Below are 22,040 nucleotides of genomic sequence, written 5' to 3' on the forward strand. Positions count from 1 at the left end.
ATAGGAGAGTGCATTGTGTGTAGAACTTCTTTTGCACCGTACGTAGCCAACTGTGTCTAATCGGAGGTGTGATTGTGTGCGCATCTCCGTGTCTCTTCTCTGCATCTCCACGGGCCGACTGCTCATGGTTTCCAGGGCTGGCTTATCGTTACAGGTCATCCCTAAATCGCTTCCATGTATTCAAGGACAGTGCATATTATTATCAGAGTTGTCTCTTTTGTTTGCATTTTGACTGCTTGTGTTGTGGTTATCGCAAACATGATGCCTTGAATAAAGGTGTCAGTTTTTGTGCCAGCTAAAAGGGTAAAACCTATTCCTATATCTTGTTTCTGGCAAAGGAGGTCTCATAATGTAAATGCTCACCCCGAGCCCTCAATACTCTGATAGTGCGCTGTTTTTGAGTTGTACGCCTTTTGGCGTCTTCTGGTCCAACACCAGTGGAGACTAGGCTCTAAAGAAAGCCGTCTCTGGTGTGGACCAATCAAATTCAAGGACAGTGCATATTATTATCAGAGTTGTCTCTTTTGTTTGCATTTTGACTGCTTGTGTTGTGGTTATTGCAAACATGATGCCTTGAATAAAGGTGTCAGTTTTTGTGCCAGTTAAAAGGGTAAAACCTATTACTACGCTTCCATGTAATTACGATTTCCAACAGCCATTTACAAGAAATTTACTTCGGACTTCATTCAAACTGACGATAATCTGTGACTACCGCGTGACCTCTGTAACAAAATCGTGATGTTTACACGTAGCTGCACGTCATAAGGTTGGCAGCTCAAGATAACCGGGGTAGCAGGGGCATTCCATGGTTATTTGAAGCCCGTCCTGTTAAATACGACACTTTTTTCGATGCGAGCGAGACCTTTCACTTTGGAAATTACAATTCTTTACAGATCAGCCAATTGCACACTCACTTCCGAAGTACGTGCTATTGGAGAAACGCAAAGACCTGTTAATAAACAACATCAACAGCATATTCTTGGTTCTTTCGGTAAAGTCACGTTGAAGGAAAACAATAAAATAATAACGTGACTTTACCGAAACATCAACAGCGTTAACGTGGACAGAGACAAACACAAAGAAAACCCGACGGCAATTAAAAGAACAAATATACTTTATTATGCTTCCGGTCGGCAACAATGGCACATGTTACGAGAGGGCATTTAGGGGGTGAACCAATATTAAGCTTCTGCAGACGCGATTTTGGAGACACAGGAAGATGCCAGCTGACTTGCGATGGTGGGGTGCGGGGTGGTGTGACGGACGAGGCTTTTCTAAACTAAAAACTACTTATTTTTTTTTATTTTTACCAAGTAAGGCCCATTCAGAATGTTGTCTTCCTTCTTATATCCCTTCCATAACATGTCACCTTCAGTAGTTGTCCTTTGGGAAGAATGGGCCCCTTCCGTCACAACGTGGAATTCCCACCGCTGATTCGGGGCCGTCGATGGAGATGCGGTAACCTCCCCGTGCTTCTTTAATCCTTGAGACACCTTGACCTCCTCTGCATACGACAGGGCTTTCACAAATATCCAAACACGAGAAGAGTAGGGCTTTACTTGGCGGTGTCTTGTTCTCAAATGATTTTCCCCGTTCGTGAAAACGTATGCCTGTCTGCAGTACTGTATATATGTGGGGAGCGATAGGGTCGCGTTAGCCAGTGCGCTACGAACCCAGCGACTCGAGTTCGATTCCCGCTCACGGCCAGCAACATCAGTGATCATCTAAAACCGGGGCTTCCCCTAGGTCGACTAAGCCTCAAAAGAGTACCTGATGTGTAATCATCGGCACTCGGGAGACAAAGGCGGTCTGGCGTGGTGCTGGACCAACCCACCCCTCGTGTGCGCAGTGCAGGCTTTCATAGGCGCTGCGCAACTAACAGCACTGACAGCCCCAGCAGTCTGTGAAAGCCACACGGTGCATCTTTATACGAATTCGTTTAAATGCAATAACATGGGAATAATAAAGAATGAGTATCAACGAGTAATCGCAAGAATCCCAATGCGACTGTGCAGTGTCAGGGGGTCAGCACGATCAGGTCAATATGAGTAGAAGGGCTGCAGAGCAAGACAACACACGATTGGCTTAGGAAATCCAACGAACCCCCTTTTGGGCTATAGGTGTAAAACAAAATAATAAAAATAATCGCTCTCTTGCCTCCCTTCTTCAAACATCCGACAACTTGACGTTCGATTTCGGTGCGAAACTAAAAACTGGCCCACGTATAAAGTCCTAAACATAGATGCACACGAGCGTGGACGAGTGGAGTTAAACCACCCTCTTAGAAAGGGCCCTCGAGAGCTCACTCGAGTGAAGGCCCTTTAGTCCATGGGCCCAGACCAAAAAAAATAAGTTGAGTAATGATTTTTGTAATTCTCCATGTGTGTGGGACATATTCTGATAACCTTTGCGGAGTGTCAGCTTAGTCGTAGTTACCATGACTTTAATACCCATGCCCTATGACAGGCGTCCGGAACGATGGAATGGGCATTATTACTGAAAAACTACCAAACATCACACTGGCAGTTCTGGCATTGTAACGCTTGGTAGCAATGAGATTTGAGAGTTATACTTGAGTTCCCCCTCTTGTTGCCATGACAGCAAAGTAAATAGCCATATATGATTAAGCTAGACATCTGCGCCAGAGGATAAACTTTTCAATGATGTGCAATTCAACTCGGTTCTTTCTGAAAATGCGGAAACAAATTGCTTCGTTTTCTTGGCGAGTTTGTTCGTTTTTACGATTTTAATAATAAATTATTACCAATAACTTTGTTATTACCAATATTGTTATTGGTAATAATTACCAATAACTTTGTTATTGGTAATAATTCATGATAAAAAATTGTGTGCATGTTATGAAAGTTTACAATTTCTCGAAGCAAAATATAAAAAAATACAGTATAAAAATTGATAAAGTGAACAAAAATAATTATTTTTGCCTGTAGTACATGGCCTTAACTAATAATCTTAACAGGTGCATTAACAATACATTGAGAGTAAAGTTAGCACTTCAGATATCTTTACTGAACAGAAATAATACAGAACCACCAGGACTTGTCTCACCTGCCAGTAAATGATCATGAGCAAACAAGCTGCGAGAAACAGAAGGAAAACAGATAGCGCAAATCTATTACAGACTTAACTAAGTCACTGACATTGAAGGACAGGCGTGAATAAATGCAAGAATATGTATGAAATTCATGCCTTGGGGACAAACATCCATTCTGTAAATTATTTATTGTCTTAAGTAACAGTAGAGGTGTTGGAATGTTGTATTTGTAACGTCCGGGCAAATAAGCGTGATTGTGATAGGTGCAAAAACAGGTTTCCTGCGAGAAAAATTAAACGGCTGCTAATTTGGAAAGGTTATCGTGTATTATTTTACCTCTGTTGGTGTAACAAATAAAATGGCACCATTGAAGTATGGCCACCTTGGGTGGTACCGATATCTGGTCTGGCCCAAGGACTACTTGCCTGAGCAGTGGCGTGAGCGAGCTAATAATGCAGGGCTGCCACTTTGATCTGTTAGCGAGCACCTGAAGGCCGGCACGGCACACAAGGGGGTGCTGGGTGGACAGCACTACGCCCGGCCGCCTTTGTCTCCTCAGTGGCGATGTTTACACACTGCACCAAGTACTCAATTGAGGCTGAGTCGACCTAGGGGAGGCCCAGGACCGGGACACGGTTCAGATATAATCGTCACTGGTGTTGGCCGTGAGAGGGAATCGAACTTGGGTCGCCGGGTTTCTAGCACAGCGCGCTAACCGCTACACTCCACTCCCCATAAAGACAAAGGCCCCCCGTATAACCTGAACAGACTGTTGGGGCAAGTGCTGTTAGCGAGCACCTTTGAAGGTTGGCACGGTTACCTTTAACTCTCACACACACCGTTGCTAACACACGCGTCCCACATTGTAGCCGTGCCCATGAGTTTATCACCAAACGATGCAACGGCTCATGCCTTGCTGTCCTACCATTTACAGAGCAAATTCAGAAGAAACTGTAATACAACAGAACCCTGTTACCCCCCCCCCACTACCAACCTTGCCCGTTTTAAAATATTTATTTTAAAAAGCTGTTTCTAAGTGCTCTCCCATTCCCAAAGGTGTGCAAATTGACTGCGGCATGGTCACGGAACTCTGCCAATTTCTATCATTGGTGCCGGGTCAGAGGAAGTCGTCCACGGTTTGCAAGGAAACACGCAAATCCTTCACAAAGCCCTCTCTCTCTCTGTTTTATTCTCCGTTTAATGGGCGACGAATTCGACTTTGTCGAGTCGCTTACGATGCATCGGTGGCCCGCGGTGGCATCTCTCCAGCGGACGCGCTAAAACCCACGGTGCCAGCATACAAGAGCTTACAGCCGGGGCGCGTAGCGCAGACACAGCTGGGATTGCGAGCCGACGAGACCACTCTGCAGATGACGACGACGGTGACAAGAAACCCACGCAAGCCTCGAGGCGTTGGATGCAATGGCAACAAGTGCAATACAAACACACGCATATTTCCACGTAGGATTTCAAATGACATTAGAATATACATTGAGCTAATTGAGTGTTAAGGGCAGCTTGTTGTTATTTTTATTGAGATGTCTCTGGAATGTGATGCAGGGAAAATATTATTTTGATGTTGGTGGCTTCTCCTTTGGCAAGTCAGCAGAATTAGCGAGAGCAATACAAGAAATACACGCGTGCTCCCTCAATGCATTACATTTATAGTATATTTTATACAGGTAGGAACAACAGGTTCCACACTGCCCACCAGGGATTATTTGTCTGTCGTGCATATCCGTAATTCCATCCGCATAATTGGAGTTTCGGCACTAATTTTTTATCCGTATTTGGTGAGTGTTGTTTTTAGCTTGAACAAAGTTTGATGTCCTCCGTACGCAAATCATATTTGGTTTCGGATTGGCGTGCGCTGCTTACGCTAAACATGCGCGACCTGCTGCAGCAGCTGCATGAACTTAAAGACCAACATCAACAACAAATCAAGAATCATCATCAGATGCAATAGTAACAGCTGCAACCTCCAACACGACTACGGTATCCAACACGGATCGCACGAATGCGCTGTCCAACCAAGTTCCTACCTGCCCACTCCGAAGGAACGTGTTATTTATTTCACTTTAAGTTACAAAACATGACCCTTTTCTCTAGGACCCATGTTCTGCGTGGCTAAACAAAACAAAGTGAGAAGGAAAATACCACTCCAGCGAGCACGGAAGCAACAACAAAGGAGAGTTGTAAAAAAACAAATCGAACTTCACCATCCCTACATTGTACATGAGGTTAATCATATAATACTCACTTAACCATGCTAATGAAAGCAGTACTCAGGCACAGGCATTCTGTAAATATCAGAATATATAATGCACCCAAAAAATTAGCATGCTCTTTGGATATGGAGCAGTGATATATTTCCTGTCGAGTGTGCGCATTCCTAACGAGTCACTGACTCAGGGTGGGGGGGGGGGGGAACAGAATCGCTTATGGTACCGTCATATTCGACTCTGCGTGCGAGTGAATTTGTAAATCCGTGAGGCAGGAAGCTTGAGCTGGCCAGCCAGAGAGTGTTTTAAGTGAACATTCCTGCCAGGTCACACACGCAGACAAATCGCCCCCTCCAAGTTAGTAGGAGTCTTTGCCAGAAATGATGTGTCACTCCAAATATAATAACAATGCACCCGTTATTCAACTCGCACGCCATTTCAGATGTGGAGAAACAACACGGTATGTTTATGCCACTTGAAAAGCATAAAAAACCATGACAAAAGTGAACGCTAATGCATTGGCGGATAACAAAAAACACACACGATGGTTTTTAGGCCAAGGTTGAACAACATTTTAGTGAGCACAGACTCGCTCCACACAGCACTTCAGACACTGTGGTGGAATACGTCTGGGACATATGCACAGGAATTGAAAAAAGAAAGACTCCTGACATTATGCATTGCAATGAAGATGATCAGTCGCCATTATTGTTGTAATTACCGTTGTTACAATATTGCTCATGACTGAACAATGGTCAGAGCCACGGTTGATTTGTGTAGCACAATCGAGTTATATGGCCAGTTTGCACCCTTGGGAATAAGATGCACACACACATATATATAAAGACAGTCGCCATCCGCTGATCTGGCTGTGCACATTTAATTGGTGAAGGACCAGCAGCAGGGAAACGCCAGGCTATTGCGACAGGGTCAGTGGCTCGACCTTTGCGCGATCCACCAACCCCACCCTCTGGACAGACGAGTTGCAATCAACACGCCACTGTTCGTTATGGAAAAAAAAATCACACCTGATAACAACACTGCCTTAAAACTATATATATATCATTACCGGTGACATTTCAGGCAATGGCCCTTCGTCGTAACATTAATGAGCTATGAAGCATTTACGAGTTATGAAGAAGGGCCAGTTTCCACGAAACGTCTCAGATTATATTATTTTTCTTTTAAGGCCACAGTGTTGTTGACGACCCTGTCACAGTCTCGTCCCTTCACCTGATGAAGGCCGCTTGTGTTGTGGCCGAAACGTCGTGAGAATTTTATTGTGTTATTTTATTTTATCAATTTATTATTTTATTCTCATTCTACGTGACTTTACCGAAATAACTAAAGAAGGTTTGTTGTTGTTAATTGTGTTTGTGCACCACTGCCAACGCAAAATCACCAAATACACCGTTAGTTCTGGATGTCAATTTACGTAAAAAGCAATAACATTACGTATGTGTATTATGTTTTTTCACGTGTCTGGCAGTGCGCGTTTAATTACAGCTCAACATTTGCTCAGCTGGCGGCGGTGACGAAAGATCGGGTGGGACGAATCGCTTTTCACGGACGCATGCCCATTCATCGACAAATCCGGTGCTAAAGCGTCGACGTTACTAGCGCCAGACACGGACTCGTGCCCAGACAAAAGCACAAGAAGAATTAGAATAAAAGAGAGATATCATGTCGTGCTAAGACGAATTAACAAAAAAACGCAACAAGGTACATTTTGATTTAATTCTAAACCGCTCGCGTACACATGGTTATGACAACTATTTGTTTTAGCCACAAAGCTTTGTACATTAGCTGGGATATCTTGAGTTTCTGAGATCGCCATCATTTACAACTCAAACCATCGTTTCAAAATACGCCTATAATGCCATTGCGGTTTTCCACACACATTTTGAAGTGTAGTTATTTTTAATCACCTTTCAGATTAACGTAACATTTATATACTTTAGAATTTTATCCCCAGGGGTGTAGGCTTCACCTTCTATTCTACAAAGACTTCAACGATATTGCTGTCACAAAATCCAATGTTTAAAACAACATATACATCTGTTAAATGGTGAATATTATTCGCCGCTGTACGTGAATCATGAGATGACAAGTTGGTTGTGAAACGTTACAACACATTCTGTCTGAAAGCAATTACAGCAAATGTGCTATCCATCAATCAAAAGCCTTACAAATGTTAGTCACTTAGATGTTCCGAACAAAGTTTTGCTCACTTTATTTCAAACAAAGTTCTAAATTCCCAATATGTTTTTGTTACGAGCCAGCATTCATCTGTGTATACTGGACATGCAACACCTATCATCGCCACCCCCTACATAACAGAAATTGGAAGCTCAGTAAAAAAGAAATATGCACAGAGAGCTCAATTACCTGTCCCTGAACTGCACCTGCGTTCTCGACAGACCCACACACATCACAACCGTAGGGCTCTCGACTTGCCCGCCTGGATGCAACTGCACAAAGTTCCATAATTAACGCGAGACCTCTTCTTTGGTTCTTTCGGTAAAGTCACGTAGAATGAGAATAAAATAATAAATTGATTTATTTTATTTTATCAATTTATTATTTTATTCTCATTCTACGTGACTTTACCGAAAGAACCAAAGAATCATTGCAGTCACGAAAGCTTTAAATCGAAATTTAACGCGAGACCTGTCGTCCATAAACCCAAGTCAGAATTCTAGATTTGAAGCTTTCGTGACTGCAAGGATCCATACTCTTTGGTTCTATTCGGTAAAGTCACGTAGGTAAAAAATAAAACAACAAAAATCACGACGTTTCGGCCACAACACAAGTGTACAAGTCAGAATTGTAAATACAAAAAGACAGGCTCTCATAGACAACAACAAGGGGGGGCCTTCGCGAGGACTCGACTACGGCTTTACGCTATTCGTGAGAATTTACAAAGCGCCCACCCCCCAGCACTTTTATTCCGATTCAACGTCGGCTGAATGCCTCTCCGCGTAACCGGCCTGGCGGTCAGAGGGAGTCGGGCCCGGCTCGAGTTCCAGCGACGCCGCTCAGCCGCAGCACGACGATGGCTGGCCCAAGGTCTCGGAGAGAATTCAGCGTTGACGGAGGAATTCAACCCCTTTGGTTTCCAGGTTCGTAGCACAGCTCGGGGGGGGGGGGTGTGTTACCGACACATGCGCCGGGGTGATTGGTGCGATGCGGTTCCAGTGAAATGAATGCAACTAAAGGGAAGTTCCAGGCGTTGAACAAGACGGCGCGCGTCAGCTCATCGTCGACTGTCACTCAATATATCAACAAACATCTGGAGATGAGTATCTCAATGTAACAGGCCACCGAAGCGTTAGGAATGCGTTATATAGAACGGTTTGGGGCCGTCCATAAATGACGTCACGCGATTTTGGACGATTTTTGACCCCCCCCCTCCCTCTGCGTCACACGGCGTCACAAAAAAGTCAGATCCCCCCCCCTCAAATATGACGTCACAAAGCTCTGCCCCCCCCCCCCCCAAAACCATATTTCCATTTTGAAAATAAAACATGCTTCAAATCGCTTTAAACTATTGTCATCGTAGTGCGTATTTAATGTGGCGCTGCACTCTGATGTTGTAGGAGTGTTGTTATAACAATTAGTGTTGTTATAACAATTCTATATTTATTTAAAGTTGCGCATTTTTACGTGACGTCACATTTCTCAAAACACCCCCCCCCCTCGTCACAAAAATCTGCCCCCCCTCCTAGGTGCGTGACGTCATTTATGGACGGCCCCTTGGGATGTCTTATTTTTTTTTTTTACCCGAAGATTTAATAAAGTGGCAAAACCCCCAAATGTGTACGCAGCACGCAATGGTTGCGCCTGACCACAAGCGCCTCTTGTCGTGAGGAATTGCTGGGCGGTTTTTTTTCCCCTAACGTTGTTTGCTGATACTGCTGCTGCTGCGTAAAATGTACGCTCTCCGTGAAGAGTTGGCTCACGATGGGCAAGACTCACACACCGCTGAGAGAGAAAGAGAGAACAGCCATGCGGTGGCCAACGGCTGATAAGGAAATGTGGGTGGCGGCGTTAACGGGAATTTCGACTGCAGTCAGCTTTGTGAAAATACTGCGGCGAGATGGGACAAAGCATTCACTCAGCAACATCAAAATAACCTTCGAGGCGGAGTCTGCCATGTTGAGGATATTCGTGGGACGAAGCCAGCGAAGATAACGACTCGGGGTGGTGGAGAAACACCTCCAAGCAGATCGGACAGATGATGGCAGCTGGCCTCGTGGTGCGGGGCACATCGTGTGTGTGCGCGCGCACAAAGACGACCCCCCCAACAAACAGCCTTTTGGGGCAAGTGTTGTTAGCGAGCACCTATGCAGGCTGACACGACGAACGAGGGGGTGGGTGGCCAACACCACGCCCGGCCGCCTTTGTATTCCCCAGCGGCGATGTTTACACACCACACCGGCTGCTCATTTGAGGCCAAGTCGACCTAGGGGCAGCCCAGGACCGGTTCAGATAATCGTCACCGGTGTTGGCCGTGAGCGGGAATCGAACTGGGGCAGCGTCCCCCGACCCACCATTGAACTCGCCCGTTTCTCGCGTGAGCTCAGTGCGGGCGCGGTGTTGCTAATGCACTTCCCATACAAAGCAAGCACTTTGGGGGAGGTGGAACCATCATAATCAAATGTTGATGGCGTGCGCCAGCTCGTGTCTACAGCACTCATCCAAACACTTACAGTGAGGCCCATCGGGTTGACTAGACTCACAATCCAGATGTTAGCACGCGGCCAATATTGCTGGACAACGCGACTCTTTACACAATCCATCAACACCCTCCATTCAGTGCCGGATTATCCTCGTAGCAAAAGTAGCTACATGTGTAGTAGTTACTACTAGTTACTACTACACATGTAGTAGTAGCTACGGGCCCCAAACTTTCAAGGGCCCCGCGCTAAATGCTCTCAAGCTATCAATTCCGGTTCAGTGATTCCGCACTTGCTCTGTTACTATAGTACTATACTGCCCTTAAACTTTTATGAACGACTGGGTGTTTAAGGTTAGCGATTTGTCGTATTATCTGGCTGTATAGCAAATGGAAAAATACAATTACTTTACTGTTACAAGTTTTAAAAAAAAATTGTGCTTTAATATTTACGTGTTGTTTTTTATTTTATTTAGGGGCCCTTCACTAACATCGTGCTACAGGTCCCCGCACTAGCTTAATCCGGCACTGCCTCCAACCCCCCAAGGTGTGGTTTCGGAGTTGCCACCACCATCTCTAGAAGTCCTTCCCATGGGCGCCGACCGCTTGGTTGGTGCTGCTCACTTGAATTCTGGGTTGAGAATCATCGGCCGTGATTCCACGTCCTTGAGGCATCTTGCAGGAGGGCTGTGCGTGTGTGGGGGGGGGGGGTGAAACATGTTTTCGTGAGACGACCAAGGTGAACGTGGTGGCGGTGGTGGTGTTTGCGTGCAAATAAATATCCACGAAGCACATCCTTCTTTATCTTCGGCACTTCAAAAAAACTAATAAAAAACAAGCTTTTGTATATATTCACAACCAGCACAGGGGGGCAAAGGAGATGTTGTTTGGCAAATTCACCAGAATCAGAAGTTTATTTCAAAAGTAAAACCCACTAAACTAAGAAACTTTTTTTTCCCCCAAGGGCGACTCGACTGGCAGACAATTTTCATCGTCGACAGATTGGCAAAGACTTTGTCAAAACTGATTTGTGGCTCTGGACACGTAACTTGACGGAGTCACTGTTGATCAACATATCATAGGTGTTGCGCACTTGTACAGACATTTCGAAGACACACACACACATACTGTGGTCTTTCAGCTAAGTATTAAATTGCGACTTGATTTCTCTTTTGGGATGGGATGGGGGGGGGGGGTCTTGCGGATACGTGAGAGTGCCGGGAACGTGCTGACACTTCGCATTCACATCCACTGGGGGTGTTAGCTTGCAAATCAGAATCGCTGGCGTTGAGCAGTCCACCAAAAGCCCAGCTAGTGCACTGTAGGTGCCAATGCAAGCGAAGCAATGAAAAAAAATCAGAGATGGCAAAAGTTTGCGGACTACAGAACATTTACAATTTTTTTTTTAAAGGACAGAATCCAAACCGTACTTTTATCTTCGGCCTGTGGTATACATTTGTGTTCCATTGCCACGGTTCACGTGCTGCTCACACGAATGAATGAGGATTGGTGAATAATCTGCCTGCAAGTTAATTCATTACAAATCATTACCCCCCCCCCCGTCCCCCAAGAAACGCATCTACTCACGTCCTCCGACTCGCAAATTCATTCCAAAGCAACTGTCAATTAAATTTAATTGCATATCAATTTGTAAACACATCAGCTCAGAAACTCACCCAGGTCTGGAAGAGCGCTGGCGGACAGAGTGGGACGATGCAGACGTCCAGAATAAACAAATCGAGACCCAAAACATCGCAGCTCCTGGCTTTGACATTCCTCGAAGACACCGGTAGTGTAACCATCAACCGCACCATAACACCAGCAGGCCGATGAGCATGTCTCCTTCGCGAACGTTAAATTAAAGACCCCAAGCCACAGCGGTGTGATTGTGGCCATGCACGCCAAACTATGGACCACGCTGTAAACCGCTGTGGTCGGCGCTCCTTCAATGTAGCAGGAAAAACAAATCTACACGAACTCTCTCCTGAAGCCCTCTTGTCGTGGCCGGCAGACCTCGACAATTCCATTTAGCTCCTAAGTATTGCCATACGCAAGAACAGAATTTCAACATGTCAATAAAGCCTTGGAAAGTGTTTACATTTTTTTTTTAAATAACGTGCACCAATTTTCAACCTTTGAACAGAACCAAAAGTACGCATTGGTGTCGAACGAGCATCCACAATGGGCAGTAACAGCTTGGTCCATAGTCTAACAGTAGGGAAGCCAAGATAGTGAAAATGAATGTGATGACGAACATTGAACGGCGATGGGACAACAATGAGACGTTTATAGAACCCAGAGGCTGCTTTTCACCATGTGAATTCGGGTAATACAGTAACTCCCAGAGACTCCAAAGACTCCCCCCCACCCCGTGTAGCCTGAACAGACTGTTGGGGCAAGTGCTGTTAGCGAGCAGCTATGAAGGCCGGCACGGCACACGACGGGGTGGGTGGCCACCACCACGCCCGGCCGCATTAGTCTCCCGAGTGGCGGTTTACACACCGCACCAGGTACTCATTTGAGGCCGAGTCGACCTAGGGGAGGCCCATGGATCGGTTCAGATAATCATCACCGGTGTTGTCCGTGAGCGGGAATCGAACTCGGGTCGCCGGGTTCGTAGCGCAGCGTAGCGCTAACCCTGACGCGCACAGAGTTGGGTTGACCTCTCTCGCCGAGATCGGCAAACACCTTTGCATGTCCTTGCGCTCCTGCTAGTGCAGACATCGTTGGTCAACCATCTCTCTGCTCGAGCGCGAGTGCCCTGTGGCCCCATTTTGTTCATGGCACCGAGTCAGTGGCTGTGGGAAAAAAAAAATCCACATTCCTATGACGGAGGACAAGCACTGGCGACTTCCCGCAGCGACGCTTATTTTACCGAGCCCTCCCTGGGGGGGGACAACGATGATGACCCGAGCTGCTTCTCGACTGGAATGTGAACTCGTGACATTCAGATTGGAATCCCGCACTTGGGCCACAATGGCTCTCCCAGCTGCAGCATACGAGAGACATCGCCGGCAGGACGTGTTGCCTGCCCTATGTGGGGTTGTCCTAAAGTCAGGACAAATAGGGGGGGGTTACATTGATTTTTAAACTGCCTTCGAACCGTTTTCAATGATTTATTTAATCTTCCCTTTCAGATGACATTTAAACAACATGGATACAAATTTGACTTAAAGATGAAAGCGTTCAATTAGTTTGTATGAATGCTGAAGGCAGCTGAGATCTTTAAAAAAAGTCCCAAATTAATTACAAAAGAGAATTCATGCGTGCATTAATGTTCATGGAAGTCAGTTTGAACATGTGTTTCAAATAAATTCGATATCCCAAAGTCATTTGTTAAAATAAATAAATATAACCCTGCGTGTCCTGACCTTTGGGCGATCCTGTATATTTTAATGCGTCACGTGGGAGCAAAAAGAAAAACAACAAACACATATTTCGGCATGACGACGTATACATATATTGCTTTATACTTAAAAAATACAACGCCTTAATTTTGTTTCATCAAGGAAGATTCTCATTGTGTCAAGGACGTTTTAAGGATGGTTCTATGATATTGGGAAGTTTGGCCATTTTCGTAATGAGCTTGTTGCTACATTTGCAAAAAAAACACCCAGAAATACCTGGAAGAAAGAAATGCAGACAAAAGGATAGCACGCGAAAACTTTTGCAGAACAAAAAAAAACTTATCTGCTGTGCTTCCTCCTCCAGACACATTCACTAACCGGCGACGTGGCTGTCCTGCACACGCTGGCAGTGCAAACTTTCCAAGCTGCTGGGCTCACGAGGAGTGAGCAATATTCAGCAGCAGCTTAAATAACTGCCAGACACTTATCCGAACCACCCAGGGCGGAGACTCACAACATGTCGTGTGGAATGAGGGTTCAAGAATCGATTCCCTCTGCGCTCGCTGTCATCACAAACCGTACAATGCTTATCACTCATGAGTATTATTAAGAACAAGCCGCGTTCACGGCACAGCTAATTAACGGGCTGCATCTGAGAAAGAGTATTGGAAATAATACGCGTATACATGTAGAATGATGGGGTGGAGGAGTTTTGTAGCGGTTCGCGCATTGTGCTACGAATCCCCGATACCCGAGTTCAATACCTGGCCATGGCAACCATCAGTGGAGAGCGATATCTGAACTGGTATTAGGTCATTCTTGACCTACCTGCACGAACCAGCGTGGTGAAGTATGGTCAAATAAAACCCCTGACTCTCATGGCATGGAGAGGGCTTTATCCAGCAGCGGATTGACAAGGGTCGATATTATTATTATTTGTATCATTTACCGATATATATAGTTACATGTGTTAGTCTACCCAAGCTAAACATTGCGATCAAAGCCCGCTGGAGTTCACATCCGGCATGGGGGTTGGTTGACTTTGTTATTTTTGTGTCATTTATAAAAATGAGAATCACGGTGGGAAGTAAACAGCATAGCCATCCTATCGAGATGATGACGACGATGCATTCCATGGGGATGTGGCTTTTCCATTGCTGGCTCTGAGCAGTCAAAAGAGACGAGTTCCCTCTCACTGTCAGCCTGAAGTGTGGGGAGACACATCGACTTGCCTTTGGAATTTCGATTGCGGTGTTTGGAGGATTTAAATTTGAAATTCTACCCTCATGCCTCGTGAACAGCCTGGCATCTGTTGCTGGTGCGCCAGTCTCAATCAACAAAAAACAAAAAAGACTGTTTATTGACTTGTTGGGCCAGTCGCATCCCACAAGGCCATTAGCAGGGAAAAAAAATAAGATAAAAGTTAATGGATTTGGCATTTCCAACTCGGTGAGGCATGCACCGTTTCCTGTGTGCCACACGCAAATACAAATTTCGTGGAAAATCTCCAGAAAGCCTTTAAGGATGTGTTCACAAAGTTCAGCACGGCTACAAACGACAACGGAAACCACGCAATCGGCTCGTAGGGTGAAAACTATTTTACGTGCAAGCTTCGAGGTATTTAGAAATTGCCCGGTGTCTAGACCATGCTGCGTATAAGATAAATAAATTAAATAATATAATACGACGTTTCGATTGCAACACAAGCAATCGTCATCAGGTAGAACTAGATTTGAGAGACAAAACACAGACACGGAGACTGACACAAGCAGAGAGAGACAACACAGAGACACACAGAGAGAGACACACAACATAGACACACAGAGACCCAATGCCTCTGTGTCGAGGCTTTAAATAAAAAGAGGGGGGGGGGCAGAGAGAGAGAGGTGGGTCTGCTGGGGCAGCTGCTGGAGCAAAGAAATTAGCATGTCAATGAAAGACCCAACAAGACTGTCTGTATTCTTAGTTTTTTCGGTAAAGTCACGTTGAAGGGAAACAACAAAATAATAAAATATATAAAACAATAAAAAATTCTCACGACGTTTCGACCATAACTCAAACGGTCGTCTTCAGGTGTGTTGGTTTGCATAAATGTATTTTTAAACGGCGCATTTATTTATTTATAAAAACGTTAGCGTCACGCGCAACGATTTGGCAGTGTGACGCTAACGTTTTTATAAATAAATGCGCCGTTTAAAAATAAATTTATGCAAACCAACACACCTGAAGACGACCGTTTGAGTTATGGTAGAAACGTCGTGAGAATTTTTTATTGTTTTATATATTTTATTATTTTGTTGTTTCCCTTCAACGTGACTTTACCGAAAAAACTAAGAATATTAATTACTGCAGTCACGAAAGCTTTAAATCAAAATTTAAGACTGTCTGTGTGTCTATGTTGTGCGTCTCTCTCTGTCTGTGTTGTCTCTCTCTGCTTGTGTCTCTGTGTTGTCTCTCTCTGCTTGTGTGTCTATGCTGTGTCTCTCTCTGTGTCTCTGTTGTGTGTCTCTGTGTCTCTGTGTTGTCTCTCTCTGCTTGTGTGTCTATGTTGTGTCTCTCTCTGTCTCTGTGTTGTCTCTCTCTGCTCGTGTGTCTGTCTGTGTCTCCGTGTCTCTGTGTTTTGTCTCTCTCTCAAATTTACTTCTACCTGATGACGGTTGCCTGTGTTGCAATCGAAACGTCGTATTCTATTATTTAATTTATTTTCTTTCCACGTGACTTTACCGAAAGAACCAAAGAGTAATTCCTGCAGTCACGAAAGCTTCAAATCAAGTTTGAACCACCTCTACGGGGAAGATGTAAGTTGTTCTCTTTCTCTCTGTGTCTCTGTCAAATTTCACACAACTTCAAATGTTAGCAATCTTTGGAGATCATAAGCAACCAGGCTATGCGTTAACTGTGTGTTAGCCGACTCTCTGTGTTGCATTGCATTACATTTCCCAAAAAATTGCTACATTTTGTTTTCTCAAACTGCCGATTTCTCGCTCGAAAATTGACCAGGCTCTCATAGGTCCATTCGCTCTTTCTCTCCCCCGGTCGCTTTGGGGTGGATTTCCACACACCTATCTCTAAAATGTACCAGTCTTGTTGGGTCTGTTATTGACATGCTAATTTCTCTGCTCCAGCAGACCCACCTCTCTCTCTGCCCCCTCCCCTCTCTATTTAAAGCCTCGGCACAGAGGCATTCAGTCTCTGTGTGTCTATGTTGTGTCTCTCTCTGTGTGTCTCTGTGTTGTCTCTCTCTGCTTGTGTGTCTGTCTGTGTGTATATGTTGTGTGTCTCTCTCTGTGTGTCTCTGTGTTGTCTCTCTCTGCTTGTGTGTCTGTCTGTGTGTCTATGTTGTGTGTCTCTCTCTGTGTCTCTGTGTTGTCTCTCTCTGCTTGTGTGTCTGTGTGTCTCCGTGTCTCTGTGTTTTGTCTCTCTCTCAAATGTAGTTCTACCTGATGACGACTGCTTGTGTTGCAATCGAAACGTCATATTCTATTATTTAATTTATTTTCTTTCCACGTGACTTTACCGAAAGAGCCAAACAGTAATTCATTCAGTCACGAAAGCTTCAAATCAAGTTTCATGCCGTGTATGTCGCAGAAGTGGTCTCGGCGCACAGAGGGGGAAAAAACATCTAAGTACAGTATCGTGTTTCACACGCACTGCACCATTGAACTGTATTATTATTAAACACCAGGCATCTTTCGTTTTGTGAATATTCTCGACGCAAACGAAAGCCAGAATTTCATACAAAGAAGCGGACTTCACTTGAACCTTGGACACAAATAAAATGTGAGGCTGAATGATGGTCGACAGACGGAGCATTGTACAAAAGCCATTGCTTCATTTGCAAAAAACATACCATTTAAAATGACACACTCGCAATGTTTAGGATGATTAAGTTTGAGTAATACATTCCGGGTGGTAACATTAACCCTAACAAATGCAAATTGATACATCTTAGAATCTGAGAAGGAAGTCAACTTAAGGTGTTGTACATCGTGCATGCTATCGCTATACATATATATCGACAATGCGTGGAGGGGGCGTGAACTACTGAACCTGGTCAAATGCCACCTGCAGTGAGTGGATGCTGTAGCACGTGGAAAACGAACGTGTCCTAGCATAAAGGCCAGGAAAGTGATCCAACGTCTTTTTCCAGTGAGAATAACATCTTTTATACAACAAGACCACCGCTGTGAACTACAGTAACCAACAAACAAACAAAACTAATTCAATCTGAGGACAACTTTTTTTCTGGTGATGTAGGTACAGAGACCATCAGTCCAGCACCGTTATTGTAATGGTGAGCGAAGGCATATGTCACGGCACAGGCAGCGAGACTTACACAATGTGCCTGGGGTGTTATACCACACCCCAGTCACACTGTCATTTACACCACCACCAAGCTACACACTACGCAGCTGAATAGTCCTTCGGTACCATTGGCTACAAAATCCACGATCAGTCTGACATTTTTAAATAAACCCAAGGCGTATTGTAGTGAGCAATGTATAGTACGGCACAGCCTTGTTAGTCCTGTGCCAGTGACACCCAACAACGTATGTTCCCAAATGGTAGCCCCCCCCCCACGCCCCCCCCAAAGATGATCGAGGCCAAATGTAGTGGAAGAGCTTCTACGGTAGTGATATCTACGTGGCTTGACGGTTAGCCCGATGAACCCCGCAGGTGAGAGGCTACGGAAGGTTCTCGTTGGCAGCTTGCGAGTTTAATTTCTGATTCGTGGGAATCGACTCAGTCCACCACTTATCTGTGGACAATGAAGTGAGGACCACTACGTGGTGAGAAGTGTTCATCCCACGGAGAAAAAAAATGGCCCTCTGCCATATAAAATGTGCAATCTCGACCACCGGCTTTGATCGATTAGCACTGGCCCAATGCTTGTTTGAGCAGGGAGACACTTAGACTAAGTCACCGTCGTTGGTGAATGGGCTGTGGCGAGCAACTCGCTGCACTTGGTAACCTGGCGAACCCGATAGTGACAACGCAGCGCACGTGTGCAATGGGCATTAGCCTCTGAGCCACCTCCCCCCCCCGCCACCCGCCCCGATCCCCCCAAAACCTTCTCACCAAAACCAAACAAAAAAAAAACATTTAAATGCATAGTGTTGTTTAATTATTTGGCCATGGAATTCATACAAAGACATCATCAACACTCAGGGCCACTTACGTGAAAACACTTAAAACGGCTGTGGGCGTAACACATTTATATATGAAAGTAAAGTAGAAAAAAAAAAATATACCAACACACAAGCCAGAAAGTAATGCCAGGCTCAACAATTAAGAAAACGCTCGCCGTAGCGGTGCGCGCCGACACTAGACCCCAAAACGAGCAAGCGGCAGCCGACAGCATAAAAATAACGCAATTCTCTACTTAACCGCCGTGGAATGTGACGCGTCGGAACGACCTAACACCGGCTTGAATTGCTTGCGACGAACTCGGCTTACCCCGGGGGGCTCAGACCATGCTTGCATGCCGAGAGCATCGGAGCGGAGTGACAGTTTGATCGTGGCGTCGTCACCGCCGCCGCCGCCCGTTTACTATTCTAGGTTTCTCGTACGCCGACAAAACCCGACTTAATTGTTTAACTTAGCGTGTGGCCGCCGCGCTGTGGGGGGGTGGGGGTGGGATGGGGCGGCTCAGTTGAGGAGGTGGACGTAGTTCGCCGGGAAGAGGCCGTAGCGTCCGTCAGGCCCGTAGCCGCGCCACCAGCCCTCGTCGATCTGGTCGATGTGCGTGATGAGGTCGTCGGGGTCGAAGGTGATCTCCGTCTCGTCCGCTGTGCGTGCGCGACGGGGAGGCACGGGGAAGGAGACGTCACGCGACGAGAGGGACTGTCGGGGCCACCACTTTCTCTTCTCTCACTATCACGTCGTGCAAATATACACGCCTCCTCCTGGAGTCATGAGAACGATGATGATGATGATAAAAACATATTATAGCCGTTCTCAATCCACCAATGGATGAGGGGCTCCCCATGCAACGTAGGTTTTTTTTGTTAACCATACTTGACCACGCTGGTCAATGCGGGTTGGTGAAGGCGGGGAGGGCAGGACCAGTTCTCACATCACGCGCTACTGATGTTCGCCGTGGCAGGCAGACGAACTTGGGTCGCAGCAGGGTTCATAGCTCGGTGTACTAACCTAACCACCGTTATCACGGCTCCATCCAATGTTAACGAATATTTATTCAAGTGGCGTAATTCAACTTTGTTGCCCTTCTCGAATGAACATTCGCCAGCGAGCGATCGTCTCCCTCCAATGATGGCAATGAGCCAGTATTAACCATTCCACAAGGGCCAGCCTAATTATGGGGATGGAGAGTTGCCACCAGTTGGTGACGAATGTGGCAGCAATGCTCACTGTGAGCACAGAGACGCCATGGCCGACTTCAATTTCATTTCCGCTGACGCTGCAGTAGAGCGGGAATGGTCATAATTTCAATTCCCGTTTGGGTAACACTCAGCAGCCCCCTCCCCCCCCCCCTCAATAATCTCTACGGGTTGATACGTATGACCATGCGGGAAGTCTAAGAGTTGCTTTACACAGAGAGAAACGGATGCCCAAGAGAAAAGTTCAGAAATCCAACCACAGGCTCAGAGCTGCCGATGGAAACGGGCGCCGCGTTCAGTGCTCTTACGTGTCAGGTGGCACACGCAGAGATGTGACATCTGTGTTCACACACAACTTATAGGAATATGCAGCAAAGGGAGAGAAAAAAAAAAACCGAACCCCGAATAATAACTGTCGTATTGCAGATGCCGTCTGCTTCACAGTGGGGGTTAAAGACCCCAACGACGTTATTTGCACGAGAGGGCTGCAGGCCCTCGGTGTGTTGCTGGCATCATGATAAAACCGCGTGTAAAATCGCCCCCTACTGGCGGACGGTACTCGTGAAACAAAGCGCCTCCGTGAGAGCTTCGCACTGTTGCCTATGCACGGTGCAAAAGAAGTTCAACATACATACATACATACAAGAATGGCATGAATACCAAATCTACTCAACTAATACTAAACTAAACACATTTTTATTCTATCAGGCAGCTCATTTTCAGGGGTGACCTGGTCACAGATGATAGTTCATCGAAGCAACGTATATGATCATCATAACACACGTGCGAATTTATAGTAGCAGCCAAATAATATAATCTAAACGCGTGTTTTTTTCTAAATGTGGACTGTGGAGGTCCAGCAGGGTGGGGGGGGGGGGGGGGGAAACTGGAGAAACCCGGAGAGAAATCCACACGGGGAGAGAGAGGACACGTAAAACACCAAATATACAGCAGCAGGCATCGCCAGGGTCTGGAATCAAACCCCATGACCTCCTGCATCAGTGGCTGTGGCGACTAGCGAGATGGGAGGGCGAGCACGCACCGGCCTGGTAGTCGTAGAGGGCACGGGCGCACTGTCCTTTGCCCTCCAGGTCGTACTGCTCCGTCGGATAGCCGTCGGCAGACTCCTGCTGGTAGCCATCTTGCTGGTAGGCCTGCTGGTCCTGGTACTGCGAGTAGTAGTAGCCGGACGGGTCCGTCTGCAAAGCGCAACGGCGAGAGTGGCGCCGTGGGCACAGAATGTTGTGAGCGGTCACACACCTATGTCTGCAGCAGACGGGGTAAAGGAATGCTTACCAACGATACACTCAACGTTCAATCTCACAAGACATTAGATATGCCAATAGGGCTAAGACAAGAAAGAACCGCGCAATACCATCGTACATGCACGGGTCCCTTCGTCAATTCACTGCTGGATGAGGGCCTCCCCATGCCACGCGGGCCGTGGGGAGTAGGCCACGCTGGTCAGTGTAGGTTGATAGGTGTGGAGTAGAGACTTTGGGGCACAATAAAAGTGCAGTGCAACAATGGATCTTTGCTGCCGTGCCCTCTGCTGTAGACCGCACTTTCCCACAACCTATGACACCTGTCATGCATGGCGGCTGCTCGTCCAAGCACCGTCAACCCAAATTAGCTTTTTAGCTGTCTATGACCAAATTACCCAGAATGCAACTGATCCCATTATACCTCGGAAGAAATCACAACACGCTTTGCCAAAACCATGAAAGCTACAATGAACCAATTAAAAACCACACCTACCGATGTGGACCGTGACCCTCTTCCACGGTGACAGTCGTGGCAATTAAAGGTTATTCTTGGCCAACTGCTCCTCCAGAGCATAAACCATCACGCAAACTCCGGTTATCCTCGCAAGAGCGGCTTTTGGCGAGCCATCGAACGGAGATAAGTCACCGCATCGCCAGCTTTCAGATGCGCTTCTGTGGCCATCTGGAATGCTCTTCCTTCCGATATTTGGAAGCCATTGAAGCCATGAACTTTAAATCTAGATTGAAAACTCAAATTTCTTTCTGACTTTTATGCTTAGCTTGTTGGCCTTCCGCGCGCCTTCGATTTGCACGGTTGGCTACTTAGGTGCAAAAAAAGTTCAACATACATACAAGACAAAAAAAACCCCCGTATAGCCTTAACAGACTGTAGGAGCAAGTGCTGTTCGGGAACACCTTTGAAGGCCGGAACGGTACACGAGGGGAATTATGGCCAGCACCACGCCCGACCGCCTTTGTCTCCCCAGTGGCGATGTTTACACATCGCACCAGGTACTCATGTGAGGCTGACTTGACCTAGGGGAGGCCCAGGACCGGGTGAGATAAGCGTCACTGGTATTGGCCGTTAACGGCAATCGAACCCGGGATGTCGGGTTCATGGCGCAGCGCGCGAACC

At 46.2% G+C, this 22,040-nt stretch overlaps 1 protein-coding gene across 2 annotated transcripts in view; it reads right to left on the minus strand.

Annotated features, from left to right (window-relative positions):
* Positions 1-10,833: 10,833 nt before the first annotated feature.
* Positions 10,834-22,040, minus strand: part of LOC116941212 (drebrin-like protein) — a 120,303-nt gene continuing 109,096 nt past the window's right edge. For both annotated transcript variants that reach the window (XM_032952024.2, XM_032952023.2), the window contains exons 15-16: positions 20,683-20,839; positions 10,834-19,088 (exon numbers count right to left, since the gene is read on the minus strand). In XM_032952024.2, the coding sequence (XP_032807915.2) occupies positions 18,949-19,088; positions 20,683-20,839 (297 nt within the window). In that variant the 3' untranslated portion in view covers positions 10,834-18,948. The remainder of the gene's footprint in view (positions 19,089-20,682; positions 20,840-22,040) is intronic.

Source organism: Petromyzon marinus, chromosome 11, assembly GCF_048934315.1.
Source record: "Petromyzon marinus isolate PM22_M1 ecotype Great Lakes invasive population chromosome 11, UKy_Petmar_22M1.pri1.0, whole genome shotgun sequence".
Taxonomy (NCBI): Eukaryota; Metazoa; Chordata; class Hyperoartia; order Petromyzontiformes; family Petromyzontidae; genus Petromyzon; species Petromyzon marinus.